Below are 14,794 nucleotides of genomic sequence, written 5' to 3' on the forward strand. Positions count from 1 at the left end.
CACCAGAAACGCAAAAGGTGAACCATACTGCCTGTTGGTCCAAGACAGGGAGGGTGGGAAAAACTATTTGCATTGGCAGGAGAGTCAATAACCAAAGAGCACAGATTTAAGATAATTGGCAAAAGAGCCGTTAGGGAGATCAGGAGACATTTTCTTCATGCAGTGAGTCGTTACGTTCTGGAATGCACTGCCTGAAAGGATGGTGGAAGAAGATTCTAAAGTAACTTTCACAAGGGAATTGGAAAAGGAAAAAATTGCAGGACAATAGGGAAATAGTAGGGGAGTGGGACTAGTTGGATAGTTCTTTCAAAGAATCGGCACAGGCACGATGGGCTGAATGGCCTTCTGTGCTGTAAGATTCTATGATTTTTAGGCTGTTACCAATAATACTCATCTGTGTGCCCTGTTTCCTTTCTTTTCAGGGTTTTCCAGTTCAGCCATGAGTAATTCTTTTGTGACTCTGGCTGAGGTCCTGGAGGCAAGAGGAGGTCCTATAGAAGACAATGAAATCTGGGCCTTGTTATTCCAAGCCACTGAGACCTTGCAAGAGAATGCAGTGGAAGGTAATTTTTTCTCAAACTTCCTGGTTCACTTAGTACTAGTATTTATAAAGTGCCTTTAATGTAAAAGACAAGGCTGAAGCATTTGCATCCATTTTCAGCCAGATGTGGTGAGTGGATGATCCATCTCGGCCTTCTTCTGAAGTCCCCAGCATCACAGATGCCAGTCTTCAGCCAATCCAATTCACTCAAGGACTGGCTGAAGGCACTGGATACTGCAAAGGCTCTGGGCCCTGACAACATTCCGGCAATAGTACTGAAGACTTGTGCTCCAGAAGTAGCCACGCCCCTAGCCAAGCTGTTCCATTACAGCTGCAACACAGGCATCTACCCGGCCATGTGGAATGTTGCCCAGGTATTTCCTATCCTCAAGAAACAGGACAAATCCAACCTGGCAAATTACTGACCAATCAGTCTACTCCTGATCATCAGCAAAGTGATGGAAGGGGGTCATCGACAGTGCTATCAAGCGGCACTTGCTCAGCAATAACTTGCTCTCTGACACTCAATTTGGGTTCCGCCAGGGCCACTCAGCTCCTGACCCCATTACAGCCTAGGTCCAAGCATGGACAAATGATGTAAACTCCAGAAGTGAGTTGAGAGTGATTGCCCTTGATATCAAGGCAGCATTTGACCGAGTATGGCAACAAGGAGCCCTAGCAAACCTGGAGTCATTGGGAATCAGGGGAAAAATGCTCCGCTGGTTGGAGTCATACCTAGCACAAAGGAAGATGGTTGTGGTTGTTGGAGGTCAATCATTTCAGTCCCAGGACATGACTGCAGGAGTTCTTCAGGGTAGTGTCCTAGGCCCAACCATCTTCAGCTGCTTCATCAATGACCTTCTATCCATCATAAGTTCAGAACTGGGATGTTTGCTGATGATTGCACATTCGTGACTCCTCAGATACTGAAGCAACCCATGTCCATATGCAGAAAGACCTGGACAACATCCAGGCTTGGGCTGATATGTGGCAAGTAACATTCGTGCCACACAAGTGCCAGGCAATGACCATCTCAAACAAGATCTCCCCTTGACGTTCAATGGCATTACCATTGCTGTAACCCCTATTATCAACATCCTGGGGATTACCATTGACCAGAAACTGAACTGGACCAGCCACATAAATGCTGTGGCCACAAGAGCAAGTCAGAGGCTGGTAATTTTGCAGTGGGTAACTCACCTCCTGTCTCCCCAATGCCTGTCCACCATCTACAAAACACAAATCAGGAGTGTGATGGAATACTCTCCACTTGCCTGGATGTGTGCAGCTCCAACAGCACTAAAGAAGCTCAACATCATCCAGGACAAAGCAGCGTGCTCAATTGGCATCCTATCCACCACCTTCAACATTCACTACACTCCACCACTGACACACAGTGGCAGCAGTGTGTACCATATACAAGATGCACTGCAGCAACTCACCGAGGCTCCTTTGACAGCATCTTCCAAACACGCAACTTCTTCCACCTTGAAGGACAAGGACAGCAGATGCATGGGAACACCACCACCTGCAACTTCCCCTCCAAGCCACACACCATCCAGACTTGGAACTACATCGCCATTCCTTCAGTGTTAGGGGGTCAAAATCTTGGAACTCGCTTCCTAACAGCACTATGGTGTACCTACACCCCAAGGACTGCAGCGGTTCAAGAAGGCAGCTCACCATCACCTTCTCAAGGGCAATTAAGGCCTAGCCAGTGACGCCCACATCCCACAAACACATTTTAAAAATGTAGTAATACCCATCAGGGACTTAGCAGAAATGAGAGCAAAATCACAAAAATCTGTTTTGCCTTTCATGGTTTGCATAATTTGGCAACAGCCATTTTACAACTGAAGCTGAGAGGTTTAATTTCTCTTTCGCACTGCATGATAATCATCCCATTTAGCTGGAGATCAGAAAACCATTTCTTTGCCATGGTTTCTTGTGTAATACCTTAATAACACTTCTCGGAGCATGGATTCTATCAAAGGTTGGGGTTAGGCACGATTCAGCTACAATTATTCCCAACACTCCCACTGCACCCCACAGAAGTGAAAAGTAAGTGGACAGCAAGCAACGTGAGAGAAAAGTTAGGGCTGGTGATCAACGAGATAGGTTTTGGAAAGGTGATGGAAGGAGGGGAGAAAGATGGAAGATGGTGGTTCAGCATCAGTGTTCTAGGCTGTGGGGCTAAGATGGCTGAAAGCTCTACTGCTGAATGTGAATTGGAGTGAGAGGCGGATGGTAAGGAAGACAGAGTTGGAAGAACAGTGAGGGCATGCAAAAACATAGAGCGAAGTGGAAGGGCAGAGGTAGGACAAGGTATAGGAGAGACTTCTAGATAAAGGCAAGGATTGAGTTCGGGGATAGAGAGCCCTGGAGATCTGCAATGACAGGATGAAACAGGGTGTGACGTGGTGCCAGTTAGGACAAGAGCAACGGAGTTTTCCGAAAGATGAAACTTAGGAAGCCAGCAAGGGGATGTTTGGAGATTGGAACGGAGAAGGGTGTGATTAAGCATTTCATTATGTTAAAAATGTATAGTGCAAGTTCTTGTTGCTTTTTTAATACAAAGTTTGAACCAGTTAGGAAGATTTCATATACATAAGTGTGACTTAGCAAATGAGATGTGTTAGCAAAATTGTGTTACACAAAAGTTGTACAAAATTCCTGATTAGCCATAATATTTAAATATGTATTATGTAAGAAATGTTTCTCAACTCTTTGTGTTCCTTATAGCCAGCATAGAATTGTCAGTCATCTATCATACATTAAATAACAACACTTAAAAGGCCTGAATTTCCGCAAGCTTTCTGTCACTCTGTTGCCATAACTTCACTGGCCATTGTCTATGATAATGAACTGCTTGCCTTTAGATTGCACTGCAGCATCTGGGATTAAATGCATAAAGGTCCAAATATTATAAAATTGGTTGTTAAAAATAGAAATTTCAGGTAAGGTATAATATTTCTTAACAAACTAATTATACCTGTATTGTTCAGGGTTGAACTGTACAATGGACTTAGTTAGTACAATATCTTTGCAACTTATCCCTCAGACTATCAACAGGCTCTTGAAGACTTCTGTCTGCCTGGGCTGACTGCTTTTGTTTGTTCTCAGGCCACATATCATTACACTGGGGATATTACGAATATATTACAATACTAAAGCTATTTCAAATATCAGGGGTAGCTCCCTTTCTGTTGTAAGAACTTTATGCTTTCAAAACAATATTACATAAAAAATAAAGGTCACTTTGACCCTGAGGACCAGCTTCACTGTCAGTCAAACACTTGCTTACATGCCCTAACATGTCAGAATTCCCAGGGGTTAGGCAATTGCCATACAGCGGGCGGGCACCAGTGCCAGTATTGGAGCAGCTGGGATGCCATCTGCTGTACGGAAGCCGGCTTTAAACTATCCTGTGGGGAGCACTTCCACCTTCTTCAAAGTACTGATGTAGAGTACACAGGGAAAGGTCTAGGTGCCATCCGCACAGCTAAAGTGGCACCAGGGTTGTATTGATGTCCAGGGACCCCGATCGCTGTTTATGCATGATTCCGGAGGGCACTTCTTCACCGCCAAAACCAACTGCATTAAAATCAGGGGTAAGCAGCAATGGATAGGGAAATGAAGCCATTCCATTTTAACCGGCCACCCGCTCAAAATCCTTTCTGAAATCTAGTTTAGTCAGCTGATTGAATGACAAGGACCTGAAGTTTGACGGGGTCACGCCTATAATACTCTGTTCAGCATCATAACCATGAAGGACGTGATGGAAAGGCAGCCTGGTGGGAGGTTAGCTTGAATTAGGTCAGCATTGATCCATCCAACTTTACCACATAAACCGACCATTTTGAACAAATCCATTCAGCTACATTGTCCTTGTCAAGTTGAGCATTTCAAGTACGTTATGTGCTTGTTTGCCAAATGAAAGAAAACATTTATTTAACATACATACTGCTTGATTCCTGCTCAGTTCATCATCTCCTGCTCAATTTTATTGATAGAGTGAGACCTGATGGTGTAACCAATCAAAAAGTGCCTTAATAATGAAGATTCTGAGTGGTCTTGACAGAGTGGATTTGGAAATAATGTTTCGTCTTGAGGGAGAATCTAGAACTAGGGGTCACAGTTTAAAAATAAGACAGAGATGAGGAGAAATTAAAAGCTAAATTCTGCAGATGCTGGAAATCTGAAATAAAAACAAGAAATGCTGGAAATACTCAGCAGGTCTGGCAGCATCTGTGGAGAGAGAAGCAGAGTTAACGTTTCAGGTCAGTGACCCTTCATTAGAACTGGCAAATATTAGAAACATAATAGGTTTTAGGCAAGTAAAGTGGGGGTGGGACAAGAAATAACAAAAGAGAAGGTGTTGATAGGATAAGATCACAGAGAAATGAGGAGAAATTGTTTCTCTCAGAGGGTCGTGAGTCTTTGGAACTTTCTTCCTCAAAAAGTGGTGGAGGTAGTCTTTGAATATTTTTAAGGCAGAGGTAGATAGATTCTTGCTCAGCAAGGTGGTGAAAGGTTATTGGGGGTAGGTGGGAATGTGGAGTTGCGGTTACAATCAGATCAGCCATGATCTTATTGAATAGCAGAGCAGGCTTGAGGGGCCGAGTGGCCTACTCCTCCTTCTACCATCGTATGTTCGTATGTAATCCACAACACACAAGCTAACTTGTGTTTGAAGATTACAGGTGAAAACAACTTCACAGATATGCCTTCCCTTCAATAAATGAATATCTCCAATGTCCTAAATACTCTTGTGCTGTATGCCTTTTCTCAACTGATCAAACAGGCATGCCACCTGTTCCTCAACCTCTGTTATATATTCAAACTGATAGCTAAGTGTTACCTGAGGGGAATATGAACAAACACAATTTCTGAGTTCCCTTCCCCATCTCAGGAGAGCTTTCCATATTCCATGAGAAGGATAATTTGGCTGAGATGAGGAATTCACCATGTTGGTGGGGGGAGTTGGAACCCATAGAGTGGTGCAATGTAGCAGTAAAACAACTCACTAAGGATCCATGATGCCTGGGGATCTTGATTCCGCTGTGCCTTTTAAGTCAAAGTATTAAATTGGGAATGGCTATAGGATAGCCATCAGGCCCTTTTACTGTTCTTCAAAATTGTTCACCTTGAACCCAAAGTTTCTCAGGTCACGAGTCTAGTGGCTATGCTGGGCTCATGCCTAAAGGTGGCTGACCCTGCTAGAGATTATGGGGTCAATAGGGAGCACCTCATTTTCATGGCGCAAGCAACACTTTGGGTCCATATCTGATGCCTGCCTGCCACATACCCACAAAAATCAGCCCTTGAGATGGTGGTTGGTGGAGGGGGAGATGGTCAGACCTCTTTCAGCGATGTTCACCTTGGTTCCCTGAGCATGGGGCCAGTTTGGATTCTTTGGCCTACACACCATTGGTGGGGCCCACATATGGCCTTGTGAAGATTGGCATACCCTGCACTCTCTCGCTGTGCCGATCATTACTGCAACACAGATCCCAACGGAGAATCAGAAGTCCCAGCTTAAAGGGTCCCCACCACTTGCTCTTGGCCTTGCAAGGGATGAATGGAACTACTGCCCTTTAAAAGGGATTGAGGAAACACCTGGAAACAGTGACAGACCCGACCCATATGTTGATGGGATTTGATGGTGAAGGGTGGGAGGAGGCTTGTGTGCTGCTTAAACACCAGTATAGACCTTTTGGGCCACAATGCCCTGCTTCTGTGCTTTAATACTATATAATACTATGTGCCACGTCATGAGATCGCCAACATATTCTTGCGGGTTCTGCTAGGTAACCGACATGACATCTGCTGAATTTCAAGGCCCTTATTTCGAAAGTTCAAAGTACAGCTCTGTGAAATGAAGTATATATTGTTTTCTTCAGCAGAGGTAAGCTTTAACGAACGTGTAGGTAAATTATTAACATTTCATTTTCCCAGGGATACTAAACGAATCTGTGAAAAACAGAAGGGTTCAACAGGTGTGGATAGAGGGTGCTATAATTACACATCACAATTATGATTGGGTTAAGTAAAACTGCTCAACATTTCTCCTCCACAGGCATCAGATTGAAGTTCATTTTCACTGTTGGATTCCACTTCCATCCAATTTTTTTTGGCACAGTTTGTGTGTTATTACCTGAGATTAGCATAAATTGCAGGAAGAGAGAAATCAAAGGAAAACCTTAGTGGGAGGCTTTCTGTTAAGTGCAGTAAGGGGCAATCAACAGGAGAAAAAAAGCAATAGGTCATTGAAAAAGAGAAATTGAAAGCCCTGTCCATGACAACCCTTAAATGCCACAGTGATTGTCTGGCACTTTACTTGTAGTTGTTGCTGTCAGATATAATATTATTGATAATATGAACATTTGCAGCCAGACAATTTTGACCATTCTATGACAATATGAGGAGCCGAGTGTTGTAATTAATAATGCATGATATATTGTCTTTGGGCATATTGTGCAGTCCAGAATCAAATGGACTCTGGCAATTATTCCCAGAATTGAAACAATACATTATTTAATACACAGTTGACAGAGTGGAATTAGCAGTGAAGCCGATGTAATGATGTGATGCATGGAATTGGGTTCCATTTTTCAAAAATGATATTGAAGCACTGGTGAAAGTGCAAAAAGGATTTGCAAGCATGAAATCAGAACTGAGAGGGTTCAACTATCAGGAAAGACTGAATGTCTGGGGTCTTTTCTCTGGAGAAGTGAAGACTGAAAGTTGGCCTGATAGATATGAAGGGGGTTTGATCGGGTGGACATAGAGAAGATGTTTCCATTTGTGGGAGAGTCCAAAATGAAGGGCCATAAATATAAGATAATTAGTCCAATAAGAAATTCACGAGAAATTTCATTATTCAAAGGAGGATGTGAAACTCACTACCACAATGGAATGGTTGGGGCGAGTAGCACAGATGTATTTAAGGGGAAGCTAGATAAGCACGTGAAAAATAGAAGAATTTGTTGATAGGGTGAGTTGAAGAGCGGTGGGAGGAGGCTCCTGTGCAGCATAAACACTAGAACAGACCTGTTGGGCTGAATGGCTTGTTTCTATACTTTAAATTTCGAGATAATTACTATATGGATCTTACAAGCACCATACAAAATACACACTTTCTATCTTGCACCACCTAAAGTCCTTTCCAGGCTTCAATGTTCAATCTAGGCTGATGCTTCAGTGCGGCACTGAGGGAATGCAGTATTGTTGGAGCTGCTGTCTTTCAGATGAACCATGGCCCCGTCTATCTGTTCAGGTGGATATCAAAGATGGCATGACACTCTTCAAAAAAGAGAGGGTGATTTTCCAAAGTCCTGGCCAGCATTTACCCCTCAACCAACATGACTTAAAACAGATTAGCTGGTCACCAAACTCCGTTGCTGTCAGTAGGACCTTGCTGCGTGCAAATTGGCTGCTGCAGTTTCCTCCATGACAACAGCTTCAAGGGTAATTAGTTGGCAGTGAAGCATTTTGGGATGTCTATGAAAGGTGCTATATAAATGTAATTTCTTTCTCTTTAAAAGGAAAGTTCTGTTTTGGATGCCTCAAGAGAAAATTAGGAATAACACAAAACTAGAATATTTGTTCTTCATGCATAATAAAACCCTTTGAAAGTTGTTTACCTAGGAATTATAGGGCTGTCATTTAACGCTGTATTTGCAGGTGTGATAAGGACCTTGTTTCCAGTGCCAACATCTTCTGATTGTTAAGTGGTATTTCCGAAGTGAGCAAAATCACTGTTGCACAAAAAGGAAGGTGTATACGGAAAAGTCTCCTTTCCTGTCTTGCCTTAAGGTGTCAGCGCAGAAAATGGGCGCAGAGCAAATATTTTCACAGATTCATTATCACTCATGGCATTCTGATACACCACAAGTTTTGTAATGAGCAGGAGATACAGACAAACAGAACATTCCAGACCCAATCCCCAATTTGTGCAGGCACATGATTTCAGTTGTTCTCAGTGCTCCTGGACTAGGAAGGTGGGGGTGGGGTGAGGGGCGGGTGGTGGGTGTTGCTGGTGGCGAAGGGAGAACTGCAATACAGTGATGCTTGGTGGAAAGTGTGCTTCTATGGATTTCTGGTGAAGACAGGATCAGGCTTATTGGCTGTGGTACATCTTTGAAAAGGGAACTATTGATTATCTTTCAATGAATTAGAACTTTTAAATGAGATGAAAATGGCTAGCTTTTTTTTTATTGTACAGCAAGGAGTCACATGCAATGTTGGATATTAAGGTAATACTTTAAGCACTGAGTGAACCTTTCTGCACTTGCATTTTGACTGACGATTTTTAAAATTTATACTTTTCCTTTCATTCCTCCCCTCATGGGGTTTCCACAAGCACTAACAGCCCATCAGCTCTAATCAGCATGCTCAATCTTTGCCTGCTGACAGCCTATTAGACTGAGGGGAGTGGAATCACAGTTAAACTCAATTCTATCAGCAAAGTGTCAACTTTGGAACAGGTTGTCAGTTTTAAGTCAGTGGTAGCACTCTTGCCTCTGGGTCAGAAGGTTGTAGGTTGAAGCTGGAGCACACAACCTAAACTGACACCCCAATGCAGTACTGGGGGAGTGCTGCACGATCCCCGATGCCATCTTTCAGAGAGCATTTTAAACTAAGGCCCCTTCTGCCTCTCATTTGGTCATAAAAGATTCCATGCACTGCTCGAAGAAGAGCAGGGGAATATTCCCAGTATCCTGGCCAATATTATTCCCTCAGCCAACACCTAAAGTACAAAATCTGACCATTTATTTAATTACTTTTTCTGAGACATCACTGTGTGCAAATTGGCTGCTCGGTTTCTGACATTGCAACAGTGACAACACTTCAAAAGTATTTCATTGATTGTCGAGCATTGTTGGACGTACTGAGATAGCAAAAAATGATATATAAATACAAGTTCTTTCTATCTCCTTACCTTATGCCTACATGTGCATGTTTCTGGGAGGGATCATTGAATATGAATCAGGAGTGGACACCCCAGCTAATATTTTCCTTTCTAGCCCAAGAGCATTGAGGTCAATTGCAACATGTCTGACTGAGATTGGAAAACTCCGCATAAGTTATAAATCGAACTAGAAAATCTCCTTGGTTTGTGTGGTTCAATATCACGCTGGATGGAAATTTACCCAATGGGGAGCTTATATATAACCAATCAGATCTGTCTTCCAGCATGTAGGTTTAGTGTATCAAAGTTGTTTTCTCTCATGTTATGATAGATTGATGCATTGGCTTGCTTATATAACACTTGAAGTGAAATCTTGCAAACATTTCACAAAGAAATGCTCACAAATTAGATGGAAGAAAACCAACTCAAGTGCATACTTAGCTTTGTGCATTTAATCACAGTTCAATAACCAGGGTCAAAAATTTATGGCAGGCTTTATTACTGTGAATGCTTAGCAACATAAAATAAAATCACATTTGGAAATATTGCTGTCACAAGACTAAGTGTGGCAATGCATGAAAATGGCAACCCTGCAACTGTAACCAATACAATTCATGAAATTACCATCCATTAAATTCAAGTACAAGCTGTCACAGTATAAAGAAGGTCATGTAGCAGTGCTGAAATGCATCTTACAGCCTTTATTGTATAAACTACAGGAGCTCATTTGAGCTTATGAGGCTTAATCAAAAATTTGCATGGGGTTTTCAAAGATCCTTAAGGATGAAAGATATTGTCACTGCTCTCCACTTTCCTGATTCCTCCAAGAATCAAAATGGATCTTTCTCTTCATAAGCTATTGCCCAAATACTGTCAAGTACAAAGTGACCCAGGTCATTTTTTCAGGCTTGCAATATGATCCATGGAACGTCAAGAAAACAGCCCTCTCTTTACACTTCCTGAGGGTTCCGTGTGGCAACATGGTATAACAATTGAAATCAGCTTGTGGATGAATCAAGAAAAATGCAAAGCCTTTCTTTGGACATCTCTCATGGTCCAGTTGCTGAGCGATTTTTGTGTTCTGTTGACGTGAGAACTATAGTGAGATGGGGAAGTAAGGTCAGCTCCCTGTCAGTGCGTCAAACTCTTGAAAGACCCGCGGGACGAGATAGTTTTGCCTTCACACTGGCTGTTGTGTCGCTGGAGCCAGTGTAAAGTGAGGAAAGAAATAACTGAAGGGCTTCAGAATTACTTGCCAAGTGTTGGCACTGTTGCTATACAGGTGAAGCCAGCTCTTGAAAGCTTAAAAACAAGCCCTCGGGTGATTCGATGGAGAAGTCCACTTTTCCCTTCCATAAAAATTTTGCCACCGTCCTGAGCAGGGCTGCAGGCTTTCCTTTCGGCACTTTGCCTGAGGACAGAAGGATCTGTAATTGGCAGCATAATTCAGTATTGCCAACTGCTGCTGCTGCTCAAACAAATGATCACTGCTGCTTTTCTACATTACAACAGTGTCTTCATTGGCTATAAAGCATGGGATGTCTTGAGGTTGTGAAAGGCGCAAGTTCTTTCCTTGTGTATCTTGGGGCGGAGTTGATAAGGAGAAGAGGCAAGTATCAATCTCCAGGATGAATGAGCATTTCCTTGTTGTTACTTTGAAAGTAAGGCTGTATTTTTGCTCCATGCTCCAGTATGTCCTTGGCACTGAACAATACTCGTCAAACAGTAGATGGTATGTGCTGTATTCGTACAGAACAAGGGTTCAATGAAGACAGCTCATCAAAACATGGCATTTAAGAGTGTTCTTCCTAAGATGCTGCTCTTTGGCTAAACAGAGCTTTCGCGTTTCAAGAAACCATTTTTATTTTGGCTTATCACCGTATAGCAATGTCCAGTGGTTATGTAACAGCTTATGCATCCAAAGGAAATGCAAAGGCTGAGCAAAGTAAGCAGTCCCATAGCTGGTTCTTTGATTGTGTGACAACGTTATCAGTATGGTTAAGTAATCAATTGTGAGACCTGACCCAGCTCTCTTGGGAAATGTTTGTTGGTTAATGGATGACATTTATTTACAACAGTGTGTTCTAGCAGTAAAGAGTACTGAAAAGACTTACTGTAAACTCTGGAGGTTACACTCCACACGGGCCTGTCCTTCCCATAGGTTGGCAAAGTACAACTAACTTCATTGAGGCTTCATCGACCTCTTGTTTGTTTGTGTTCGGTCCCTGTATAAATGCCTTTCAAGGGGGCATTTTCTCAGATTCCTGATTCCAACAGGAAGCCTGGACTGCTGACTGTGCATGCCGGGTATGGGGCACCTGCTTCTTCTGATTTTCTGGCGGAATTGTTGAGGCTCGCTTTTGGGAGCGCAAACTCAAAAAATACCCACATGTCATGCACAAATCGACAGAGTGGGTAGGATTTTCAGGCCCCACGATGTTCAGGAACGGAGGCTGACGAGGACCAAAACTACCAACGCTGGTCGGCGTGCCAGTTTTCTGCCAGCATTCCCGGCTCCCACCATTTTAGGGGAGGCGGGTTCAAAGCCGTGAAAGACTGCCCGCCTCAATTGGGCTCATTAACAGTCTTGTTAACGATGGTTAAAGGAAGCCAACTGGGATTTTCCTGATGCGATAGGGGCAGTTCAACTACCTGGCGGCAGGCTTGGGTGTGGGTGAGCTAAAGGCCGCCCTTTAGAGGGACCTTCATGTTGAAGCGCCCTCTCAGTTACTTACCCTTTGTTGCAGCCTGCTGCTCCTCTCAAGCTGGAAGGCCTCTGATTGGCCCTCCAGCTTTGGGAGCCCACCTGCCGCCCCTAATTGGACAGGGAACATGTCTCCATGCCAATGAAGGGAGCATCCTGTCAAAATCCCGAGGAGATTCGGGACCCGGAAACAGTCCCAGCTCTTGTTTCCCGTCTCCAAAGCAAAGATACAGCCCAGTGATCCTGTGCTCACCTCAGGCAACACCAGAACGGACATACAGCAGACAGAGAGTAATTTGGTATCCCTGTAACTCCACACTAGCTTTGAGGAGAGTAGGCAACAGGGCTGGAAGGGAGCTGGGGTTTTGACGCAGTGGCTCAATTCGCTGACCTTTGATCACAGCTCGCCAGTGATAAGCAAGATTCCCTGCAATGCCTTTTAGTGATTTGCTGTCCATTTTACGTAAGATACATGCCGCACAATGTTTTCCATTCATTCTCCTTTTCTCCCTCCCACTCTCCTAAAAGCTAGCATAGAGTTACAGGGATGCCAAATTGCTCTCTGCTCCTTCATCCCAGTGGTCATTCTGTCTGTGTGATAACCTGAACAGTTTCAAGAGGTGGTTCGACCATGGGTGGCATCGCATCGAAGCCCGATCCAGCCTGATCCAGTTGTTCACATGCGCACACTTTCCAACCAGAGTTCATTATATTTTAACCAATTTGACAGTTCCTATTTTTCATTGACTAAAACCTAATGATCATTCTGAATCCTATACAGAAAAATATAAGGGTGAAGGTTCATCTTCTCTACCGGATTTCCCGAGAATGGAAAACAGGCAGGTTCTACAACAAGCGGACAATCCGCTCCGACAGATTACTGCCCAGGTGGTGATGGAATGTGAAATTCCATTCAGGGCGGCACAGTGGCGCAGTGGTTAGCACCACAGCCTCACAGCTCCAGCAACCCGGGTTCAATTCTGGGTACTGCCTGTGCGGAGTTTGCAATTTCTCCCTGTGTACAGCGTGGGTTTCCACCGGGTGCTCCGGTTTCCTCCCACAGCCAAAGACTTGCAGGCTTGTAGGTAAATGGCCATTATAAATTGCCCCTAGTGTAGGTAGGTGGTAGGAATATGGGGTTAGTGTATAAAATAAAATTTCATGGAATTCTTACCGATATTTTAGAAAGTCAATTCCCAATCCCATCTATTTTTCCATGAACACAAATAATAATATTACAGTGCATATGCTGCTCTGATCAGTACTTGAGTCACTGTTGTAATGTAGGAAAAGCAGTAGTCAATTTGCACATGAGACGTCCAAGCTGAAAATGCTATAAAAATTAATTTAATAAACTTTTTCTTATCCTATCCCCCAAAACATTGGATCTTGCCTCTGTGTCTACATTTCGAATGTATTTTATTGATGGTAAAATGCTTTGGCACATCCTGAAGTTGCATGAGGTGCTATATAAATGCAAGTCTTTCCTTCTATCACATCCAAGTATCATTTTTTTCCTAGGCTTGCCTCTGTGGGAACTTTCATCTGGCTTCCTGTTGCTCACCTGCGAAACAGGAAATCTAGTGGGGCCTCTGTGTGCCTGTTTGGCTCCCTGATTCAATTTTAGGCAGGCTTTTAAATGAGGGCCCAGCACTCTGCACAAAACAAGCAGATATTGCTTAAAATGTAAATCAACAACAACAGCCTCCGCTCTCATTCTTTCCCTCCTCTACCTGCCCTTGCTCTGCTGCCTTCTCTGCATGTCATTATCACGATTAACGTGCATTAGAAAAAAAATCGCTCACCAAAAGATTGCATGCGATTAACGGACTGACATATTTTTCATTCCATATTACATAATTCAACTGCAGCGCTGCATCACGCGCCCTTTAACTGCTGAAGAAGAATAGGTACCTGCGAGAGACACCAACTGGGATTGGGCGTACTGCTGGAGTTTCATCACGTGACCTCCTGCCCAGTCAAGCAACTTCTTTTCTCATCGCTAATGTTTCTCATCCTTAATAAACAAAAGCGTTCGAAGGAAATAAAATCCAGCCTCGAGATCTGATGTGGTGCTTGCTATTGCTCCACCAGGAACACTCGTCTCTTTCTTTGCAAAAGCAAAATACTGCGGTTGCTGGAAATTTGAAATAAAAACAGAAAACGCTGGTAACACTCTACAGGCCTGGCAGCTCCTGTGGAGAGAGAAACAGAGTTAACTTTCAGGTCAATAACCTAATATTAGAACCTTTATATATTTTTGTTTCCTGCTGATAATTTTATAGGGACCACAGAGTCTGCAACACTGAAAACCTGCCGTTAGTTACCTCTCTCAGAACCTCAGTTACAGTGATGGGACTGATTAAGCCCTTGCTGCATCAAGGATTGTACCTGCCCCTGGGGGAAAAAAAAAACTTCTAAAAAGCTAAAAATGAACACTAAGGAAACAACCTGCGGTGCCAGAAAAGTGGCTGCCAGATTTTGCCAGAGGTTGCATTTGCGAGAGAAAATTAAGAAAGGTTTTAAATACTCTGATCTGTCGAGCATCTATATAGTTCAGTTCGTCCAAAGTTCTGTTACTCAAATGCCTTGCACAAGGAACAACAAAACAAAACGAAGAACAGTACAGCACAGG

At 43.4% G+C, this 14,794-nt stretch overlaps 1 protein-coding gene across 10 annotated transcripts in view; it reads left to right on the forward strand.

Moving 5' to 3' along the window:
• ptpn20 (protein tyrosine phosphatase non-receptor type 20) overlaps nucleotides 1-14,794 on the forward strand; it is a 332,558-nt gene that overhangs the window by 41,466 nt on the left and 276,298 nt on the right. For 9 of the 10 annotated variants that reach the window (XM_068020703.1, XM_068020704.1, XM_068020701.1 and 6 more), the window contains one exon: nucleotides 423-563. In XM_068020703.1, the coding sequence (XP_067876804.1) occupies nucleotides 440-563 (124 nt within the window). In that variant the 5' untranslated portion in view covers nucleotides 423-439. The remainder of the gene's footprint in view (nucleotides 1-422; nucleotides 564-14,794) is intronic. The other variant, XM_068020696.1, reaches the window with a different exon arrangement.

This window comes from Heterodontus francisci, chromosome 42, assembly GCF_036365525.1.
Source record: "Heterodontus francisci isolate sHetFra1 chromosome 42, sHetFra1.hap1, whole genome shotgun sequence".
In the NCBI taxonomy this organism is placed as follows: Eukaryota; Metazoa; Chordata; class Chondrichthyes; order Heterodontiformes; family Heterodontidae; genus Heterodontus; species Heterodontus francisci.